At 40.4% G+C, this 24,087-nt stretch overlaps 1 protein-coding gene across 2 annotated transcripts; it reads left to right on the forward strand.

The window, feature by feature from the left end:
- Window positions 1–190: 190 nt before the first annotated feature.
- Window positions 191–23,138, forward strand: LOC149298457 (solute carrier family 12 member 4-like). Of its 2 annotated transcripts, none has more exons than XM_089487428.1 (24): window positions 191–326; window positions 6,587–6,675; window positions 6,991–7,122; window positions 7,426–7,572; window positions 8,236–8,290; window positions 8,646–8,776; window positions 9,668–9,909; window positions 10,410–10,624; window positions 10,877–11,041; window positions 11,441–11,539; window positions 11,734–11,791; window positions 15,782–15,956; window positions 16,433–16,551; window positions 16,859–16,957; window positions 17,493–17,612; window positions 18,049–18,153; window positions 18,506–18,674; window positions 18,935–19,130; window positions 19,648–19,817; window positions 20,247–20,378; window positions 20,672–20,779; window positions 21,362–21,546; window positions 22,679–22,812; window positions 23,047–23,138. In XM_089487428.1, the coding sequence occupies exons 1-24, from the start codon at window positions 191–193 to the stop codon at window positions 23,136–23,138; spliced, it is 3,273 nt and encodes a 1,090-aa protein (XP_089343554.1). The 2 variants fall into 2 exon arrangements, with proteins under 2 accessions (XP_089343554.1, XP_089343555.1); XM_089487429.1 differs by having other exon boundaries at window positions 20,247–20,360.
- Window positions 23,139–24,087: the final 949 nt, after the last annotated feature.

Consider the following 24,087-nt stretch of genomic DNA (forward strand, 5'->3'; position numbering starts at 1 on the left):
TGTCATATTTACATCGGTTACATCCCTAAAGCAGAGCTCCCACTGTCACTTTGGTGGGTAATGTCTGGGTGGGAGGGATCTGGAACTTGGTAATTTCCTGGGAGGAAGTGAGTCCACCGGTTTGGAATTTCGTGGATCTGCTGTGTGTTCGCTGTCCTGCTGGCATCTGTCTGATTCCAAGTCCACAGACATGCCCCATTTTACCGTGATCCCCGTCCAGGACAAACGAAAAGTAGACTATGACGACCTGGAGGGCTTTAGCTGGGTGGATTATAGGGACACGGGACAAACGTCTGCAGATCCTTACGATTCGGTCAGCTCAGACGGTAAGAAGTGCTTTGGAATCTTTCTTAAAAGGGAATGATACTTGGGTGAGCAGTTTAAGAAACCTTTTAAAGTTAATTATCTTTACTAAACACCAGCTTCAGTGTGAAGGGAGACTGTAAACACACTTGATCACCAATGGGGATCATCTATAGTGATCCACTCCCCTTCACCGTAATCACCAATTGCGATCGCCGGTAGTGATCCACTCCCCTGCACCGTAAGCACAACTGGGATCATCTGTAGTGATCCACTCCCGTGCACCATAATCACAACTGGGATCAAATGTAGTGATCCACTCCCCTGCACCACGATCCCAGGGTTAAAGAGATTGCTATACCTAACGGTATTGAGTACCCACATTCACTATGTATAATTATAAATAGTTCTGGAAATTTGGGATATCTATAGACTTTATTTACATGATCATTGAGTGAAATGTGAATTGTGTGACTCTATTAATCGGTTCTGTCTCCTAACCACATGTGTTTGTGGAACTGAGATTTATTCTTCATAATGTTACAGGATAATGAATACATTGACTCACTAAGTGAATGAATGAGAGCTTATATTTATACAGATTCTGGGCTGGACTTTGTTAAATGAAAAAGTGATTCTGCTGGTAACTGAATATTTGTTTTTCTTTCAATTTGTAAAAATATTTGATAAAAAAGTATATTTGGAGAAAGCTTTACTTTTCATTAAGGGTTAAGCTGATTGACATCAATATTAAATAGCATTAAAACAGCCAAATATTAGCAATAAAGCTACCTGCCTCCTGGGAACTTTATGGCCCTGACTCTGAACACTGCAACTGTATGAACTTATTATCTAATATTGTATGGAGTGTAATTAATGGAGGCTGACGTATTCCACATCTGACGCATATTTATCCATCAGGGCCAGACTGGCGCTGACAGGACGGCCCTGGCACTTGAAGGCTGGTGGCCCACTATGAATTAGCTGGGTATGAGAGGCCACACGCCACATAATGGGTGGCTGGGCAAATCCAGCCAGTGGATAGAGGGGCAGATGGGTTTGTATGAAGTGATGTTGGCCAGAAGCCCAACAGCCATTTGTCCGTTATGGCAGGTGGCCAGTTTGAGCCGTATGATAGCTAAGAAGTCCCTTTAAAATGTTGTGGCTTCCCCCATTGCGAATGCATAGAATGGATTCTGTAGTAGCTGCAGCTTCTCCCTAAGGCACATACCTTTTAAAAAGAAGAATGCTTATCAAAGTAGTCCTCAAGTTCTTTAATATACATTCTATTTTGGTGAAGCTGTCAGGGACATTATACGCCTCTTTATTTCAGCTGGTACATGAATAATATTATTTTGTAAACACCTTAGAGAAATGGCTGTTACAGGAGCTAATGTTATGTCTGGATAAGCTTGATTTGTGAATGAATGGTAAGGTAGGGAGGGATGTGATGAATTGCGGTGGAGATACTAGAGTGCAGAGAGATGGGTGATCTATACATGAATTAATACCAAACAGAAGTCTAGATGTGAAATTAGAAAACAAGCAGGGTTTTGTTGGGTCTTGGTTAAGGAATAGACAGGTCTGGGCAGCATTCTTTAGGTGCATGTGGCAAATTCGTGTGGTCATTCTACCTTTCATAAAATAGTTGGCTTTAAACCCTATAGTGATAGCATGTAATGTCATGTAAAAAAATCAAAAAAGTCTTACCCCCCCCCCCCCTAAAAAAACTCAGTTCAGGGGACTACCAGGCGCCAGAAGTCAGTTTACACTAAACACAGGCCTTTGCTTTGGGGCAGTGAGTGCTACTGATCAAAAATGTATTTTTGTTTTGGGGAAAAAAAGAACAGATTTTTGCCTACAACTCCCCTCACTCTCAGCCAGATGATGCGTTCCCAAAACCTACGCAGAAATAACTTGTCAAATTTTGCTTCATTTGGAATTTTTCAGAAATGTTTTCATGCCATGTGTGTTAAAGAATGTTTCTGTCCCCTCTCAGGAAGCATAATGAGCGAAATGAGAGAGATTGTAAGCAAGAAGGTCTGATCTTCTGTCGCATTATGCATAATTAAATACATTTAATTTCTTCAAAGTCTCCTTTTCCAGTAAATGAGCAGTGAAATGAGACAATCTAAACCATAACTCTCCTGCAAATTCTTCTTACACCTCTCCCTTTAGTAAATAGACCCCACATTATGTGATGCCCCAGTTAAACTCTACACTGGCTGTGCCAGACTATAAAGTGAACAGCGCCACCTTGTGGACAAAATATAAAATTACCTTTTAAAGGCTATAGTGGTTGTAGGTAAAAGGCTCCCTCTTTTAAACTAAATATCTCCAAATAATTCTGCTCATTGGAAATTGTATGAGCCGTTAGTTCTTTTAATAAATAATGGAAAAAATTGGTTAGTTGGCAACTAAAATGTACATAGGCTGCACCAGGCTATAAAGTGAACATATAGCGCCACCTTGTGGACAATATGTAAAATGACCTTTAAATCTGGGGTGGTGCAGTTAACCCCAACTATATAGTTACATTGTCACCATTATGCTAGTGGAGACAAGGAAAATAACATCAAACTATTGAATCTGTGTCATGCCAACTTAATGAGGGTCAGGACTTTAAAGTTGCCCGGGACCCACAAACCTTATTCTCTAATGCAGTAACGCAGAATCATTCACTGTGTGACTATTCTTCTGCAGTTTCATATTAAACATTCTTTACTGCAATACTGTGCTCAGTAACCTCCTGTTGATAGGAATGTTAAAAGGGAATTTGTGGGCCCTGCCTATAAATGTTTTAATGCACTTTGGAATCTTTTCTGTGGACCCCAGTGCATTTGTCATGTATCCGCATGCAGTTCTAATTGAGATTGAAACATTGCTGTTTTGATTGGGTTTATTCACTAAAGAGAGAGTAGGCAAGAGAGACTACAGCATCATCGCGTTTTTAGCTCCATTACTTCACTATGTGTCATTAAGGGCCAAGCCCAGCACCTCAGGCCCTGTATAATGTATAGTTAAATGTGTTCAGTCTTGAGCTAACAGTCACTTCTGAGAATGAGAAAAAGAGATTTGCATACATATGACTAGGTGTTCAAATCTCAAATATAATATATATATATATATATATATATATATATATATGCACTTTGGTTTTATATAATATCCTAATAACTATACAAATCCTTAGAGAACCAGGTGTGGAAGGAAAATTACCGAAAGTAATTATTATGCGCAGAAGTGCAGCAATTGACCACCAAAATCCTCTACTTACTGGATCCCGATGAATACCCTGCCTGCATGAGGGTTGAAACGTTGTTGATAACATTGGCAATTCCTGATACATTTAATATACGTGCGCAGAAGAATCTCTTGCTTGCTCGGCCGTGCTTAGTATGATCAGAGTGACAAAATCCACGTCCGACTCGCTCTCCTTCCCTCACAGTGACTGCTTAGCGACAGCCTTGGCTTTAGAGCGGAAAGCCCTTTGCTTAATCCAGATTAATTCACTTTGCTGCCACACCGGCTGTAAGTGCAGCCAAGCAGAAATATGTTTTGGGAAGCAGAACGTGCCCCTGCTGCCATCTAACCCGGAGAATGTCTGAGGGGCATCAGGTGAATGGGGGCGACACATCTAGCATGGAGCCAGAGAAAAACTGTGAGTGTATTCGAGACCCTCTAAGGCACTGACTTTGCCCCCCATGTTTATTATAATGCAGAGAGACGGAATTATCTGACGAAAGGATTTTGCTGTGATGTTTATGATGGTTTTTCTGTTCTTTAAGGTAGTTTCCACTGTGTTCACCTGGAAATTAACTGGTTAAAAGGAAACTTCTGCATGGTTTGTTAGAAAAAAAAATTCTATTTATAATAATGTGTGTGTGTGTGTGTGTGTATGTATATATATATATATATATATATATATATATATATACCGGTAATATAAATATATAATGTTTAAATTTATACAGAAAAATAATGTATTTTTTTTTTTTTTTTTTAGTAATGATTTTCATTTTCCACCCATGATTTCTAACCCCCTCTGGTGGAGCAGACACTTTTATTGTTATATAAGATTACAGGATGATTTGTTTTCTATATTGTTTATAACTGCACACTTAACGGGACATAAATATATGAACAACAGTTTAATAAAGGAAGAGCATAAAATAAAAGTAAAACAGATGATATCTAAGAGGTGGAGAAATGATGGGTTTAGAAAGCCAATAAATTGAATATACATTTAAAAAAATGAATTTCTGGAAGATGGTGGCCGTCCCATGCTTATCTAATTCAAACTCGGCAAAGGTGTTTTTTCCTGCAGATCTAAAGGTGCAGTTGGGATCTGTAAGCTCTTCTGGGCAGAGACCACCCTTCCGAGTATATTTATTGTACCCTGATCATGTCTTATTACTGTACTTATTGTATGAATATATCACACCATTTATAATAATGTTAGCTGGAAAGCACTATGCATGTCAGTGCTAAATAAATATATATATATATATATATATATATATATATATATATATATAGGTGATTACCTCCTTGGCTCAACGGCGAGGTAACCTTCTGCTAATACTCATTCGACTTTAGACTTCCAGGTCACTGATGAGTCCAATCAGTGACTCAATTCCATTTATATATACAAAGAAAGAAAAAAATTATAGCAATGGATGCATATAAAGTGGAAATATTTGTAATGCAACATGTATATAGTATATAGACACAACCACCCAGGAGACCAGGTTAAACCATAATGGTAAGGTCCTCTGGGTGGTGCTTTCTAGTCCTGTTTCAGAGATCTCCTGATATACCCCCAACAGCAGGGCAGTTATAGTCAGGGATCTATTTTCCGGATTAAAAAGAACGAGTGGATCCTAATACTAATTTATGAGAAATAATGAAGTCAAGGAGCCGAACACAACTCTCCCTTTGGTGAAAAGACCCCAATGAGTGCTAGGAAGTTGTGTTTTTTTTTTTTTCTTTTTTTAAAAATTACTATATATATATAATCAAGGAGGCAATGCTTATTAGTTATTACTGTTTATACTAATTTAACTTCTGTAATTGCAGTGTCAGGAATTTGCATGTTATTTTTATTCTTGGAAAAACTGTTCTCATACCGCAGGCTAGTTTGAACACGTTCATGCATATTTGGAATAATTTGGGTAGCAAGTTTATAAAAAGCAGATTTAAATTATTCTCTGGCTGCCCCAACATTTCTCTCCTCCTGTGCCTTGGTTTTAAATTAGAAAAAACTAAAATTTCATAAAAAAACAAAAAAGGGAACATTGAACGAAATCAGATTGTGGCTTGGAAAGTTGGCTAGCAAGGTGAAGGACAATTAACTCAAGAACAGATATTATCACACTGGCCCAAAAGAAGACGTTTTTAGTGGACCAATGTTCTTAGAGTAAGATGCAGCTTCACGTAAGCTTTCAAGACCTCTAAAGCCCCTTCTTCGGATGTAATCAGATTACGCCTCTATGCAATCAAAGTTTAGGTGAACCTGGTTTGAATTTTATGCTATTGCTAATCTCCTACCAATGTGGCAAACATAACCTCAAAGATACACACCACCCCTAGAGCGAGTAAAATACAGGTTGGAATCTGTCTTTGGTTTTAAAGTGCACATTGAAACTCGCATTCATTTTTTATGGAGGTTCGGATCATTGTCTCTTCCTGCATCTAATAAAGCCAGCATATGCAGTGGCGTTTCAGCTGAATTTCACAACCCTTGAAATTAAATTTCTGTGTCTCGTCTTTCAAAAGCTTCCAACATCGTGTTTTTTGTGTGAATTGCTAGTAGTATCTGGAAAACTTGTGTTCTTGTGCCACTGTCTGAAGGTCATGGTATCTGGTATCCATGATAAACAATAGCTCGCCTTTATACTCTAAAGACATTACAAAATAAATAATGCTCTCTCGCAGCATCATTTCATCCTTTGCCTTCACAAGACCACCATTGGTCCCATAAACCTTCTTGGTTGATTCTTTGGGTGATACACAGATAAACATTAAGGATGGAAATGCAAGATGACACAGGCAAACTGAGATGATCAAGAAGCTTGGCAACAAATAATGAAGATGTGCAAAATGTGTATTGAAGAAATAGTGAAATAAGTACATTGGGGGAACGCTACTCTTATAGATAAAACCCATGTTAAGCCATAAGAGATGTCGTGGTTTCTTGAAGGAATAACCACAAGCTACTGTTTTGTGTTTTTGATGAACCATATTTTCATCTTTGAAATTTCTTCTTCTTCTTTTATTATAGGTCATGGAGATAACAAGGAAAATAAGCCTTTTCTTCCCAGCTCTGAATCCAACAAAGAGTTCTATGACCAGAATTTGGCTTTATTTGAGGTGAGTAGAATTGTTCTGTTGGACTCTTGTGTTGAGGTTCAGTAAGAGAGTTCAGTTAGGACGCTTGTTTGATTTACTCTACAAGCCTGTGGCAGTCAAATTTGGCCACTGTTGGTACGCATAAAGACAATTTGGGTTTTATTAGCTGGAAGTTGTATGTAAATTATGATGAGGTGGATCTTGTCTTTTGAGGAGGCTACAATTTCTATTGCAATGAATGTTTTTTTTTTTTTGCTTCAAAGTACTAGTTTTACCGTATCAGTCACTGCAGAACTTCTGTTTCCCATTGCCTATGCATTGTTTAATCTCTTTCAGGAGGAACTTGACATCCGTCCCAAAGTATCCTCCCTTCTCAGCCGTCTGGTCAATTATACAAACTTGACTCAGGGAGCAAAGGAACGTGAGGCTTCAGATAGTTCTGAGGAGCTTAACAAGAAAGTTTCTAAGGTCAGCGTTCAGAGCAACATTGGGTTTTGTTACCCAAGACATTTTTCAAGTTTTCTGAGGGCAAATATATTTCCATCCAATTTGAAATTGGCAAGCTCCACTTAAATAATTATACTGAAATTAAAAATGAAATCCTCAAACACTATAACATTGAGAAATATTTTAAATGCTATTCGTATTTCCTGTAACGTGTCCTCTGTACGTCTGATAAGACCTACACTTTAAGTAGTCCTTTATTCATGTTCTAGATTAGAGTTTAAATGAAGAATTTACGGAATGTCCTCTGTTCTGTGTCTCTTGTAGTCCCCCAACATGGGAACCTTGATAGGGGTCTACCTACCCTGTATGCAGAACATACTTGGAGTGATTCTGTTTCTCCGACTCACCTGGATAGTAGGTGTCGCTGGAGTCCTGCAAACCCTTCTGATCGTGCTGATCTGCTGCTGTTGTGTGAGTATCATTTGGAGTCATCGAGCACCACATCATGTTCTGATGTTGAAAAAAAAGGACACAGGGAGTATGTATGGGGCAAATATAAAGTACTGTCCATGCTAGAATAATCTCTGTAAACTCGTACTAATTAATGTAACTGTTGTAAAAAACTGTTACAATTTTAACTTTACCATTTTTGTAAAGATGTAGACATTGCTAGTATGAGTAATGCTTTTATGAGTAATCACCATGGCCTGCAACATTTATTCTTGTATGTATACATTTTTTTTTTTTAAGTGTTTCAGCCCATTGTTTGTGTTCTTTGATTTTCAAACGTGTTATTGCATTCTGTTTATATTTAAGTATTTGCAAATAAGAACTATTATTAATAATTCATAGAGACTCTTTGGTGCTAATTTCATCAGTTAGATCCAATAGAGCCAGGCGCGGGTTGCATAGCTGGTGTCTTCAGAATATGCTGGTCCTCTCCTTTCTGGCTCTTGTCTAGTGTTTCTTTGCCCTTCTGGTGTGTTAATCCAGATATCACTCTTGAGTTTGAACCAGCTCATCTAGCCTTAATAGGACTTTGGTCCAACTCTACCAGATTACAAGAAAAATCTGTTGCCTACAAATGCAACTCTCTCTCTCTCTCTGAGGATATTCTTATTTATGTCTTTGCAGACGCTTCTGACAGCAATTTCGATGAGTGCCATAGCCACGAATGGAGTGGTACCAGGTAATCACTTTTATTAACTTAACCACCTAGATTCAGTGTTTTGGTGATTTGGACCAAATAATGTTTGTTACCAACTATCCCGTGACACTGCACTGGGGTTGCAGATTAATGTATCGGTCACAGCCTGTACACAATGCACTTCACAGCCATAACATACAGGGAAATAGGAACAGGTTCTCCGTGGTATTTGTGACACCAGGGCAGAAGTACAGGTAAACATATCAGGAATAACTTTTTCTTCAGTCTACTTATTTCCTTGTCCTTTCTGTTGAAAAATATAAATTTTGAATAAAATATTGCTTTTCAACGTTTCAATAAATGCTCCTTCCTCTGTCCGTTTGTCTCCTCGTTACAGCTGGTGGCTCGTATTTCATGATTTCGCGATCCCTCGGACCAGAGTTTGGAGGAGCAGTTGGCCTTTGCTTCTATCTCGGAACAACGTTTGCGGGAGCAATGTACATTCTGGGTGCCGTTGAGATATTTCTGGTGAGAGAACTATGCATTTTAAGCTCAACGTATTTCAAAATATGCAATACTTAAAAAAGAAAGGCGCTCTAGGGGCTGTTCATATTGATAATATAATTAAATCTATCATATGCTTTGGTGTTAGACAAGCAACAGAACATTACTAATGGTCTTAATGCCCCCTAAGTGGATAAAATACTAAATAAGAATATTAATCTTTTTTTTAGAGTATTTGAAAATGTATGTCAATGTGTCATGCATACATACCTCAATATATAAATCTTTTACCCACACATAGTTTCACAGAGACACAAACATACACAGGCATATAGAGCCGAGTGCTGATATACAAGTTACACAACTGTCATATCCCTTCCCTTAATACATCACAGAGAGTTTACAAGAACTTTATGAATACATTTCTGCTCTTCCAGAAATTGGGGTTTGTGAAGGAGAAAATATGATTCCTTTGTACAATACTGCAGGTTCATCAAGTGCTTTAAAAGGGCACCATTTTATCTTTGCAGGATCAATGGCAAAACATATTTCCTTATCCAATTCAACATCGTTGCTTATAGGCACTACTGTGAGGTCTACTGCTAAGCTGTGTGCACCCCATTTCAAGATCTTTTGTAATTGAGTTATATTAGGGGTGGAATCATACCTGAAGTAGTACTTGGCAGGGGGTGGATATGAATGAGGGGCATCAGTATTTACACTGCATATGTGTCACCTCTGCAATTTGTTTGGGCTGTGAATCATGTTTATGCTGTTGCTAAAATTCCATAAATAACCCTCAAAAACCTTTTTTCACCAAGAAACCCTTTCTCAAGAAGCTTCACACAATGCTCTAGTGCTTGCTCTATGAACCATATTAAATGTGTTTTTTTTTGGATATCCCTTCAATATTAGGTTTATATTGCACCATCAGCAGCCATCTTCCATTCACCAAACCTTGAGGAAAATTCCAGTGCGACGCTGAACAATATGAGAATTTATGGTTCGCTTTTCCTCACCCTGATGGTGGTCGTCGTTTTTGTGGGGGTGAAGTACGTGAACAAGTTTGCCTTGCTCTTCCTGGCATGTGTCATCGTTTCTATCCTGTCAATCTACGCCGGTGGCATCAAATCCATCTTTGCACCTCCTCAATATCCGTAAGTATATTGGTTTTGATTTTCTTTCTCTGTAAATAATACGTAACATTTGTAAACCATAATCACAAAAAGCCAAATCTCTACATAGAATGTTCAAAAAAATTACAGTGGCTACATATTACATTTATGAATGGTTATTAACGTGTCCAGTCTTCATCACCCATCACTTTCTGTAGTTCCTTTTTCTTTTAGTTCAAATACTAATATTATAAGTAAATATGCTTTACTGATCTCTCAAAATACCACGCATTTATAGATTTATGATTTGTTAATACTATTGTATGAAATTTCTAGTGATATATTATGCTAAAGTGTTAAAGTATTAAAATATTTTAATATAATTTCTGTTGGAAATAAAATTTAAACCAATTAAGGTTTTTTATGATTTTTTATAAATTACGGAATAGAAGATTTGTGCCGACACGTGACTTGTTGGTGTGAATAATTTAATTGGTTCTTAGTTGGTAAAATTGCTAATGATATGATATGTTCCTGTGCAGGATATGTATGCTGGGTAACAGGACGCTTTCCAGAGACCAGTTTGATATCTGCTCAAAGACAGAAATTATGGATAATGAGACCGTTGCTACTAAACTGTGGGAAATATTTTGTGGCTCATACAATCTTTCCACCAACTCTTGTGATGAATATTTCCTTGAGAACAATGTCAGTGAGATCGCTGCTGTTCCTGGTGCCGCAAGCGGCATTTTAAAAGGTAGGACTTGCATGGCCATAAGTTTTCATTAGTGTTTCGGTATAAATGACATGGAAGACAGTATTGTCCTTCACTATTTTATTTGTTATATATATTTTTTTGACGTTTTAGTAATGTCTTTTCATGTTTGCTCATACGTTTGTCTGATACTGAGCTGATTCAATGTCTACTCTCTAAGCCAGGCTACAGGGATCTATTTTGTTATTGTGCAGTTGTTCTGACTCTTTGATTTTTCCCTTCTTACCTCCTCAGATAACCTTTGGAGCAACTACCTGACAAGTGGAGAGCTCCTGGAGAAATCTCATCAGCGTTCTGTGGCTGTTCCTGGATCTCCGAGTAACAATCGCATATATGTTGTGGCAGATATCACCACAACATTCATGGTGCTTGTTGGTATCTTTTTTCCATCTGTTACTGGTGAGGACCATTCAATTATATTGGCACCATTACAGTATGCAATCATTTTCAATTCACTATAAAACACATCATAATAAGTAAATAGTGAGTGTGAATGATCTGAGCAGTGGTTTCCAACAGTGCTTGAGGGCATGATTTATTGATTATGATATTCTGTTCATCACGGAGAGTAAAAAAAATACCCAGATCAATGGAGTTCCTTAAGGACTGTGTTGGGAACTACTGGTCTTTTTAATCACACAAACTCGATTCTGTCTGTACACAGTTCCATAAATATGTAATATCTCTTTGGAAAGGTATCTTCTGTAAAGCAGACCAAGGCATCAGTAGAGGCCTATAATGGGTCACGAACACCTTCAGTGTAGTTGCTGTTTCATTGTTTTTCTCTTTATTTCTCAGGTATAATGGCTGGAAGTAACAGATCAGGAGATTTGCGAGATGCCCAGAAATCGATACCGGTGGGAACCATCCTAGCCATACTCACCACCTCATTTATATGTATCCTTTCACATTACTTTTAATGGAGTGAATGTTTTGCTTTCAACAAGTTACAGTGTTGAAGAGATAACAGTAATCCTTTACAACAATATTTTTTAATATTTGTTGACAGTTGTACATATATTAGGAATTCTCCAAAAATAAATTGACAGAAACAAAAAATAGATATGACATACCTTAACACATTGCTTTAGACATCAGCACTGTGATCCTCTTTGGAGCGTGCATCGAAGGAGTTGTGCTTCGAGACAAGTAAGGCTTCTTGCTACTGTGTTTAACTTGATAATCGCTCCTTTTTCTTTTCCAATATGTCCCCATGAGAGGGATGATAATTGATTAATTTTCCGTCAAATTGTATATGGCCCAATGTAAAGTGCTCCAACAGTGCTATGTGACCTCAGTCGAAGGACTTTGAAATATATTGCTGATGAGCCAGTAATATGTTTGTTTTTAGCCCTTTAACACCTTTGGAGTTCCTGCTGCCTCTGGGGAGATGGGCCGGCTTCGTCATCTCCCCGGCACTCACTTAGCCGCTGGGGAGTGATGCCGTCTGCATCCCCTGCCTGGACTTCTTGCTGCCGCTGGGGAGATGGGCCGGCTGCGCCATCTCCTGGACACTAACCCACCCGCTGGGGAGTAATGTCACCTGCATCCCCTTCCTGGTGCCCTGGCTGTCACTGGGGAGATGGGCCGGCTGTGCCATCTTCTGGGCCCTCTGTCAGCTGCTGGAGAGGGATGCCGCCTGAATCCCCTTCCTGGTACCCCGGCTGTCACTGGCTCCCTGGATCCCTGTAGCTATTGCAGTTGCGAGGCGGAGGCCAGCGGCACTCTGTCCTGTTGACAGTGCTTCCGCTAGGGCTACGGAATCTGTTGAATCGGCCTGCCGCTGGGGAGGTTGGACAATTTCCTCAGCTCCCTGAGTTGGGATCTGCCACTGGGGAGGGAGGATGGGTTCCTTCACTCCCGGACTTTTGAGCTGCCGCTGGGGAGTATGGCCTGGTGCGCCATCTCCCAGGCACTCACACACCGGATGGGAAGTGATGCCGACTGCATCCCCTCCCTGGTGCTCCTGCTTTGATGCCAGCTCTTCTGCTGGGTTAGTGCCCGCCAAACGTTGCTTCCTCCTGCTGGTACACCAGCGATTAACCCCTTCAGCACCAGACAGAATCAGCATTGTAGAGAGAAGGGGGGCGTCGCTGCACCGGACCTGTGTTGGCACTGTTGCCAGCCGAAGCTTAGCTACACAGTGTGACCATTGTCCTAAAATAGACAAAATGTTTCCTATATAATCCACCATAAAGCAGGTTGAGAGGGGACCACCTCTGGACTCACAAAGAGTCATTCTCCAGCACGCAGGAAAGGAAAAACCCTAGCGTTGGATGAAACCTTTTGAGAAGCTATGGCTGGAAGAATTGCCTTTCCCTCTGGGCATTAAGAGGTTAACTCTAACTTGTGGATGGGAAAAAATGTAATTCAAAATTAAATACAAATAATTGATCATAAACATCGATCTGCGGGTTACAATCTTCAGACCTCTGCTGGGATCCCGACACTCCGCGAATCTCTTTGCCGGAGAGCCAACACTCCGCAGATTTCTTTGTCAGGCGGCCAGAAACGTCAAAACTGCTGGTCGCCTAACAAAGAGATCTGCGGAGTGTCGGCTCGCCGACAAAGAGATTCGCAGAATGTCGGGATCCCAGCAGAGGTCTGAAGATTGTAACCCGCAGATCTACGTTTATGATTATTTATTTGTATATAATTTAAAATGTATATTTACCCCATCCACAAGATAGAATTAACCTCTTAATGCCCAGAGGGAAGGGCAATCCTTCCAGCCATGGCTCCTCAAAAGGTTTCCTCCAACGCTGGGGTTTTTCCTTTCCTGCGGGCTGGAGAATGACTCTTTGTGAGTCTGGAGGTGGCCCCCTCCTCATCCTGCTTTATGGTTGATTAATTATAGAAAAAAATTTGATTATATAATAAACTTTTATTATTCTTATAAAAAAAGTGATGTTGTCTGCATCCCCTCCCTGGTGCTCCTGCTCTGATGCCAGCATCAGAGAGCACTCATGTTGAGGTGAAAACAGGACCCAGTTTATTTGGACACACACTAGTATTTAAACAGTACAAGGGGGTAATTTACATACAATAGACACAACAAACCACACAAAGTTCTCCATCAGGTCCTCCTTTGCACACAGCTGCTGGGGAGTGATGCCGCCAGCATCCCCTCCCTGGAGTTCGTGCTGCTGCTGGGGAGATGGGCCGGCTGCGTCATCTCCCAGGCACTCAGTCAGTCGCAGGGGAGTGATTCTGCCTGAATTCTCTGCCTGGAGTTCCTGCTGCCACTGGGGAGACTGGTTGGCTTCTCCATCTCCTGGGTACTCACTCAGCCGCTGGGGAGTAATGTCGCCTGCATCCCCTGCCTGGAGTTCTTGCTGCCGCTGGGGAGATGGGCCATTTCTGCCATCTTCTGTATCCCCTCCCTGGTGTCCCGGCTGTCACTGGGGTGATGGGCCGGCTGCCGCACCTCCCTGGAACCCTGTAGCCATTGCAGTTGCGAGGCAGAGGCCAGCGTCACTCTGTCTTGTTGCCAGTGCTTCAGCTGGGGCTACGGAATCTGTTGAATCGGCCTGCCACTGGGGAGGGAGGACAATTTCCTCAGCTCCCTGAATTGGGATCTGCTGCTGAGGAGGGAGGACGGATTCCTTCACTTTCGGACTTGTTAGCTCCCATTGGGGGAGTATGGCCAGGTGCGCCATCTCCCAGGCACTCACACATCGGATGGGAAATTATGCCGACTGCATCCCCTCCCTGGGGCTTCTGCTCTGATGCCAGCTCTTCCTAAAATAGACAATAAAATTTTTCCTATATAATCCACCATAAAGCAGGTCGAGATTCTCCAGCACGCAGGAAAGGAAAAACCCTAGCGTTGGATGAAACCTTTTGAGAAACTACGGCTGGAAGAATTGCCCTTCCCTCTGGGCATTAAGAGGTTACGTCAAAACTGCTGGTCACCTGACAAAGAGATCTGCGGAGTGTTGGCTCGCCGGCAAAGAGATTTGCAGAATGTCGGGATCCAAGTAGATGTCTGAAGATTGTAACCCGCAGATTTACGTTTATGATTATTTATTGGTATTTAATTTAAAATTTAATTTTACCCCATCCACAAGATAGAATTAACCTCTTAATGCCCAAAGGGAAGGGCAATCCTTCCAGCCATGGCTTCTCAAAAGGTTTCCTCCAACGCTGGGGTTTTTCCTTTCCTGCGGGCTGGAGAATGACTCTTTGTGAGTCTGGAGGTGGCCCCCTCCTCACCCTGCTTTATGGTTAATTAATTATAGAAAAAAATTTGATTATATTATAAACTTTTATTATTCTTATTAATAAAAAGTGATGTTGTCTGCATCCCCTCCCTGGTGCTCCTGCTCTGATGCCAGCATCAGAGAGCACTCATGTTGAGGTGAAAACAGGACCCAGTTTATTTGGACACACACTACTATTTAAACAGTACAAGGGGGTAATTTACATACAATAGACACAACAAACCACACACAGTTCTCCATCAGGTTCTCCTTTGCACACAGCTTAGTATTTGCACTCAGCCCACCTTGGCCCAGTAGGGGTCGCTATTCTAGTCTGTGGGGAGGATGATAAACACATGCAGTTCCCTAACTTATGGTTGAAACCTGCTGGATATCAGACCCAGGTGTGAATACTGGCCATAGAGCTCTCATGTAAGTCCTGACCCAGTGGAGAGTAAAACCACACATAAACCCCCTCCCAAAATACAAGTGCCCCAAAACTGTGTCCGAGCTCCACAGTCTCTGGTACTTGGGGAAACATGGCACTCTGCACCAGGGGGAAGCAGTACTCCTAATGGACCCCCCTGTATCCACCTCCCCAAAAAAAGAACCCCTTCCAAGGCCAGGGCCCGTAGTCTGTAAGGAGGAGACTGGCCCCAGGCCCTTTCAGGAGCCCCATGCACAGAGCCTTCTGTGACAACCATATTTTGAACTGGTGTAGGAATTAGCACTGAAGGTCCATGGTACATCTTACCAAGGATGTGCTCCGGTCCTACGTACTCATTCCACATATTGTAAATTAAATGGTCCACCCGTTGCTGCAAAGTCTGTCCTTTCAATATTTTATGATGCAAATGAAGATTCTTATTTATTGTGTAAATTCCCTTTGTAGTGAAAAAACAACTGTTGATGATATAAACCATTGTCTTTATTATAGATTTGGAGATACAGTCAATAAGAACTTGGTAGTAGGGATCATGTCTTGGCCTTCGCCTTGGGTCATCGTCATTGGCTCGTTCTTTTCTACGTGTGGAGCTGGACTGCAAAGCCTAACTGGAGCTCCTCGTTTATTGCAAGCTATAGCCAATGATAATATCATCCCATTCTTGCAGGTTGGCGGATAATTTATGTCACATGTTTATGTACATTACTATGTGATAGTACAGCCTTGAAGGTTTGAGTAAATATGTTTATTGTGTCAATCAAACGGCATTAAACAAATACAGCATTAGAATAACATTTTAGGGTTTTTCTTGGATTTCTCGGGTTTACCATCAAACAGTCCCAAAAATGAGTAACAAGATGTAGGTTCCATATTATAAATTTCCAACATGGTTCAATATTCCCCATGTAGAGAGAGACAAAGGGAAATAACAATGTTAGAGAGCGGAGAAGGGAAGAGGGTAAAACACATTATTTTGATTAGTTTGAATATATTCTGTGGGGTCACTAACACATTTTTACTGGAAATGGCACAGGCCATCGTAATTAATCTTTGTGTTATTTGGCACTCTGTAATTTTGGCTTAACTCATTTATCCAACTAATTGCACAATCCCAGTAATTCTTGAGTTATTTGTGTATTTTAGGTGTTTGGTTACGGAAAAGCAAATGGTGAACCAACATGGGCTCTCTTGATGACGGCTGTGATTGCAGAACTGGGAATTCTCATTGCTTCACTGGACATGGTGGCACCTATCTTATCTATGTAAGACTGCTTTTTAATAGCCGACCACAAACCCAGATATGAACATTTACTGCAGTATTAATTTGAACCCATAATCTAGTAAATAACAAAACACGATGTAGATGGTGTATGTTTGTTTGTATTTATATAATGGGCAGACAATATGGGCCAAATGGTTCTTATCTGCCGTAAAATTTTATGTTTGTGTTTATATTATTGCTATTCCTTCAAGTGTCTTGTTAGAATTGTTCAGGAAAGTGGGTAACAAATACGATTGGCATAGATCACAATTGTTTATTTTAATCATTTATTAATTTGCTTTCTGTAGGTTCTTCCTAATGTGCTATTTGTTTGTTAATTTGGCGTGTGCTGTACAGACACTGCTAAGAACCCCAAACTGGAGACCGCGGTTTAAATTTTATCACTGGTGAGAAACATGTGTTCCAAAGTTGACTTGAACCCAAGCATATTTCCCCATGGTGATATGCAATATACTTGTCTATATTTTTTAAAATATTAGTAAATATTAAAAAAGGTAAATATTAGTAAATTGTTAAATTTATGTTTGTAGAACAAAAGCACTGATTAAGTGACTGGAAGAGTTAATAGATTATACTTATGTAACTGGTAAAACATACTGTTAAGGCATTTTAAATACTTTAACTGACTCCCCAATCCACATTTCAGTAAATTTGTTGAGCTTAAATTTGTACTTCTTTGTAGTATCAAAGTGGGTGGGTTACAGAAATCTTGAACATCGATTCAGATGTAGAATAAAGATAGTCTTTAGTAGTTTAATACAGAACAGGGATATCCAGGTGGCAGATATACTACAGTTCATACAATACAGTGCCCACTTTTGTGTAATCTTGGGATTGATAGCTACCAGTTGACTCCCCTTATTTACAGTCAGATACATATACATTGGTGACATTTCCAAAGTACTTTTTCTTTGTTTCTAGGACATTGTCATTCTTGGGGATGAGTATCTGCTTGGCCCTGATGTTCATCTCATCCTGGTATTATGCTCTTGTGGCCATGTTGATTGCTGGAGTGATTTATAAATATATAGAATACCAAGGGTAAGTATGTCTAAAGAAAACTAAAACAGGAAACAGTGCTTCTCTGTGTCTATCTGCAGGTGCAAGTCATACTAAAAAAACAAACCTCTCCATGGGCTGTACAATGCAGCAGGGTTGTCTTTAATTATAGTAATTTCTTGTGTGAAGAAGGCCATCATATGTCAGGGCCGGCATCAGACATTTTGGGATCCCTTAAAGAACAGATGGTCCCCCCTACAGATGCCCCACACACACCACCAGGATTTTCTCTCCTACTCTTTTTTGGTAATCAAATGGCCCAGGCAGGGTGCTTGGGGTACTGAAAAGCTGTTTCATGGAAAAGATGGCAGAGACAAGCTGACTGGGAGCACCGATAAGCTGTTTGGGGACACAGGCAAGCTGTTTGAAGACACAGACAAGCTGTTTGAGGGGACTCACAAGCTATTTTTTCTTTCAGGGCCAAAAAAGAATGGGGAGATGGGATCAGAGGCCTTTCTCTAAGTGCTGCACGATATTCCTTGCTGAGACTTGAAGAAGGACCCCCGCATACTAAGAATTGGAGGTATTTAGCTTTCTCTGTGCTCTTCTATGAAAACCTAATCTTTCCCCACATTTAGGTGATGAGTTCTAATTTTAACAGCGTTTATTTGCTTATCTTCTGAGTTGCTGCTCTATTTCTTTGAAGGCAGTTGGATTGTCTTCCTCTATAAGGGTGAGAAGCCAAAATAATGATTGATATGCTAGCTCTGACACATTACACAGCTTCCATTGGGAAAAATTGCCCCCTTTTGAACCAAATAGTTAATAAAAATCGGCTCTGAGAATCGGTTTTAATTAATTTATAAAGGTTTTCTCCCAAACCTAGACCAGTCACGAGTTAAGCTAATAGTCTTTATTTTGCCTATGTCTTTCAGACCTCAACTTCTGGTGCTTTTGAAACTGGATGAGGATTTACACGTAAAGTACCCACGTCTGCTGACTTTTGCTTCACAGCTAAAAGCGGGCAAAGGATTGACTATTATTGGCACCACCTTACAGGGGAACTTTTTGGAGAGCTATGGGGAGGTACAGGCTGCAGAACAGGTATAATTACATCTATCTATCTTTTCTTATATTCTCTTGAAAATGGTCTGTGTGTGTTTTTCTATTTTTAAAGTTTGCATAATTTTGAGAGCTTTTATTTAGGGATTATATTTTCTTTCAGTTGGGCATGTTCTTGTAAATGCAGTGGAATTATGCATACATCTTTCCAGAGCTGATGAATGCATTATACATTTTGCTGTTTTCTAATGTTTGCTTTGCCAAATACTTTTCATACAGTTTTTTTTTTTCTTTCCTTACAGACAATTAAAAATATGATGGAAATTGAGAAGGTGAAAGGATTCTGCCAGGTCGTGGTTTCCAATACAGTAGGGAGTGGTATATCCCACCTAATACAGTCAAGCGGGCTTGGAGGCATGAAACATAACACTGTGATGCTGGGATGGCCGTATGGATGGAGGCAAAGTGAAGATCCAAGCTCATGTAAAACTTTTATTGGTACGTTAACTCATATGCCCTTCTTATATTTATAGTACACTTGTTCGCATTAAAGCTCTACATTTCAGGGCACAAACATAGATTAATTTGAAATCAATAGGGACTAAGTATCATCTGTTATTTCTCTTTCATCCACCCCATGTGTTGGTGAGGTAACTGAAACAGACTGGCTAGCAGAGGACCAACCACCATATTCCTTTTCCCAAACCTATGTTCTCTGTACAGTTGAATGGGGGCAACCTGACCTGAATAAGCATATCAAAACAAGTTCCTAAGGATCATCGGTTATTTCTCTTTCATCCACCCCATGTGTTGGTGAGGTAATTGAAACTGGCTGGCTAGCAGAGGACCAACTACCATATTCCTTTTCCCAAACCTATGTTCTCTGTACAGTTGAATGGGGGCAACCTGACAGCGCTATGGGACCTTATCCTTGGGGGGAAAATCATGGCGAAAATCCAAAATTAGGTTAAATTCTTTCTTTCAAATGTGTTACTTAAACTTTTTTCCATTTCAGACACTGTACGGTGCACCACTGCAGCACATCTTGCGTTGATGGTACCCAAAAATGTCCCTTTCTACCCAAGCAACCATGAGCGCTATCTGGATGGGACCATTGATGTATGGTGGATAGTGCATGATGGTGGGATGCTCATGCTCCTTCCATTTCTCCTGAAACAGCACAAGGTATCAATATTAATCACAATAGTTTGTTTTCATTTTTTAATATAGTTCTTTTCAGTTTTCCCTGCTTTCCCAATATTGTCCCCAGAATGAAGAATTACATTTGATCTTTTCAGTACTGTTTATGTGAGAATCTAGTGCAACTTTGTGCAGCTGAAGTGTGGCTATTTTGTGACCTGCAAAACGGAATTAATAGAGTAGTAAATCTGGTAATTATTTAATTGTCTGGTCCTTAATGAAAATAATCCATCATAAAATGTCTTACTTTCCAAGCGTCAGAAGCTGTTTACAAAGCTTCTTAAGACTGGTCATTAAGGTCACTGACCATCAGTGGCTCCAAAGGTCACCCATCTGGGTTTTCACAAAGAGAGTGGGCTGCGTGTTTATAGCTGATGCCTTTTCAGTTTGTGAAAATGATCAATTCATTGCCAGGTTTGGAAAAAATGCAAACTAAGAATTTTTACCGTGGCACAAATGGATGACAACAGCATTCAAATGAAGAAAGATCTTGCAACATTCCTTTATCATCTGCGGATTGAAGCTGAGGTTGAAGTCGTGGAAATGGTCAGTTGATATCTATTTACTTAAGACGGGTTGCGTATTTCATTGTACAAAAGTAATGTAAATAGTAACAAATGTTTTCACTATTTTCATTGTTGCGCCATGTAGTTAAATTATAAAATACACAAAACAAAAATGTTGTGATTCTGAAATGTCTAAATAATTACCCTGATGAGAAACAATTATGAAACAATTTCATAAACAAATGTTCTGAAAACTTTTATTGAAGGTTCATGCAGACAGAGGCAAGATGATTACGTTGATGAGTAACGTCCCTTTTTTTTTTTTATTTCTAGCATAACAATGACATATCTGCGTACACATATGAGAGGACTATGATGATGGAGCAACGCTCACAAATGCTTAGACAGATACGCCTCACCAAGACGGAAAGAAATCGAGAGGTACAGAAGCATGTTTCCCTGTGTGACAGAATGACCTGTCGTACAAGGGCCCAAGGTAGTCAGAGATGGCTCCAGCCTGGCTGCCAAACAAAGATTGCACAGGCAGGAACTCCATTGTGTAAACTAATCCCATTAACAGGATTGCTGTCAGGGGGAGATTCAGTAGCTAAAGGGGATTAAAGGTTGGGTTGTCTACATGTACCTGTTTATCAATGTTAATTTATGTTAATTAAGTTTTGTGGATATATGAGTCTATGTTTTACATCAATAAGTTGTTCATTCCTGCTGTACTCAATTCAAGGTAGTTGTGTCTACTTATTGGGTACACATAGCAGGGTTCCAAGGTGTGTATGCTGGCTGGTGCTGGAAGTTATTTCGGGGACAACAGGAGGATACATGTGGGTGATCTCTGGGAGTTACTACAGCTCTCTAGGTGAACCCGTTACACCCTGTATACGGTTTTAAATGATTTGTGAACAATTCAGTTAAAGTCATGCTCCTTGTGCTTTTTATTTGTTTAAGACCATTGGCCTTGCATTTCAGGCTGTGGTTCTCTAACAACATGTTTACCTTAATTATCAGGCTCAGTTAGTAAAGGACAGGCATTCTATCACTCACCTGGAGACCCCATATCTTGGTGAAGAGATGGAAATAGAAATGCAGCCGGATAAGATTCATATGACCTGGACCAAGGAGAAATACTGGTCAAGGCAAAGGTCTGGCAACAACATAGAAGAACCATTTCGAGAACTTATTAACATCAAACCGTAAGTGAAGAAGAAGCTAAAAAATATATATATATACCGTATTTGCCCGAATATAGGTCGCACTTTTTCCCCCCAGTTTAAGTCTTTAGAGTGGGGTGCGGCCTATATTCGGGGTCTAGCGCTCGACGCCCGGGACATGCAGTTCCGGGCGCCGGGCAGGCAGCAGGGTTAGGATACAGATCCCCCGCAGCGGTGCAGGGGAACTGCATCCTACTCTCCGATACGGGGAGTCCCGGCAAGGGAGATTGTTAAAGCACATCGCGCAGACGTGCCGGCAGTGGAGGTTGTTTACGCTCGCCGGTGAACGTCTGCTTTAACAACCCTCCTTACCAGTGCAGACTCCCGGAGTCCCGGGGGTCTTGCGGGGCCGGCGGGGGACATCTATTCTACGCAGAACGGTATACAACTTCCGGTGCCAGAAGTTGTATACAGTTCTGCGTAGAATAGATGTCCCCCGCCGGCCCTGCAAGACACCCGGGACTCCGGGAGTCTGCACTGGTAAGTCTAGGGGAGAGGGGCACAGAGTGGCAGCATATCTCGGGGGGACACACACAGAAGGGCAGCATGTCTCATTGGGGGACACACAGAGTGGCAGCATGTCTCGTTGGGACACACAGAGTGGCAGCATGTCTCATTGGGACACACAGAGTGGCAGCATGTCTCGTTGGGACACACAGAGTGGCAGCATGTCTCGGGGGAGGGGGGCAGATTGGCAGCATATCTATTACACTATAAATTAAATTTTTTCTTTTAAAAAGCACCTAACTTTTAGGGTGCGGCCTATACTCGGTGCGGCCTATACTCGAGCCAATACGGTATTTGAACTTGAAATTTTGGGAAAGGAGCTTGTTACATTCTACGTGTCTACTTGTGGAGTGAATCGAACACAAACAGTTCCTCTATGCTCCTGTCGTGGCTTCATTTTGACCTAGGTCAATAGCCTGGGGCTTAAACTAGATCCAAGTTCATGTTAATGTGGACAAAAATTACAACAAATAGGGCAAGGCCTTTGTTTGAGGCCAACATGTTTTTATTTCCATTTATCTTGTATCCATGTGCGGTGTTTTATTCAGCACTGCATGTGTAAAGGCAACTTTGTAGATTATGGTGTTCTTTTGTAATATCATCACAGGAACCAGGGTAATGTTTGGAAGATGCACACTGCAGTCAAGCTGAATGAAGTTATTGTGAACCGGTCACATAATGCCAAACTGGTACTTCTCAACATGCCAGGACCACCTAAAAATCCAGATGGGAATGAAAATTGTATCCTACACAGATTACTTTCTTACCTTCTAATACATGCAGTTTTGTGAGATTGTGTCAAGTCTTCAATAGTGAATTTGCAGGAGAGTTTTGGTTGTAGCTCCCTGACTTCACTACACATTATGAAGGTCCAATCCCAGTGAGCCTTTTTTGCCCGAAGAGCTTGACTGGCCCTATATAATGTGTAATGTATTCTGTTATTTGCTTGCGTATATTCTTAACTTTCTTGCAAAGATATGGAGTTTCTTGAGGTCCTGACGGAAGGTTTGGAGAGAGTCCTTCTGGTGCGAGGAGGAGGAAGAGAAGTTATCACCATCTACTCCTGAGCCAACAGTTGTGACTGGTGTTTCAGGCTATTTTAGTCTGCATTATTTTTACATAAAGAGGGCATTGTTAAGATGGCAAATTGTGTTGATACTATAACCTGTACTGTCTCCTTAATTAAAATTCCATTGTTTATTTATTCAGTAACCTACGGACTGTGCATCCGAGTGTACATTTTGGGGACCTTAAGGGAGTACCCAAAAAGAAATGTGGGTAAAATAGAGTATACGCCATACACCAGTATGAAGATCTTGAAATGCTTTGCACAGAAATTGTATATACTATAGTTATTTGCTAGGAAATTAGCAGGGGAGGGCTGGCACCTTCTGGCCCAGGGGTATGTAAAGCAAATTGTATCCTAAGTTTTGACCATGCTTCAGTGCTGGGAATTTTGATAATGGTACCTCTTTTTGAGTGCAGGTAGTTCTTTGAACTAGCATTCAAAAACATGTATTCATTGAACAAATATAGAAATTCACATAATTGGAGTTTTTTTTTTTATTTACTTTTGTTTTTTAGCGAAAATCTTTTGGTCGTGTTAAGTAGTTTGATAAATAAATAGTGGATTTAACTGCCAGTGTGCTTTAGGGTAGTAAACCTGACCAGTCAATAGCAAAAGAAAAATTAGAGCATTTCACAGCAAACAAGAACCGGCAGGAGTAGAAAAGCTGCTGTTTAAAGCTAATATGACTTTTATGTTAAACTCGTATTCATAGTACAAAAATTACTGCACTAAATAAGCAACTTTTTTTAATTTTGAAATGTTTATTTTTTTGTACTGTTATTTATTTGTATTAGAATTGCTACAGAAATGTTTTTGCTTACTGGGTTTTTGGTAATAAACATGGTTAGATGTATAGGATGGAGAATACCTTAGGTACTAAGTAATTTAAGAAACCCGACAGGACCCAGTACCACAAAAGATCCTCGATCATACCGCATAGCTTGTTG

The sequence above is a fragment of the Sceloporus occidentalis genome, unplaced genomic scaffold, assembly GCF_023333645.1.
Source record: "Sceloporus occidentalis isolate IW3139 unplaced genomic scaffold, rSceOcc1.0.p SCAF_32, whole genome shotgun sequence".
Classification (NCBI taxonomy): domain Eukaryota; kingdom Metazoa; phylum Chordata; class Lepidosauria; order Squamata; family Phrynosomatidae; genus Sceloporus; species Sceloporus occidentalis.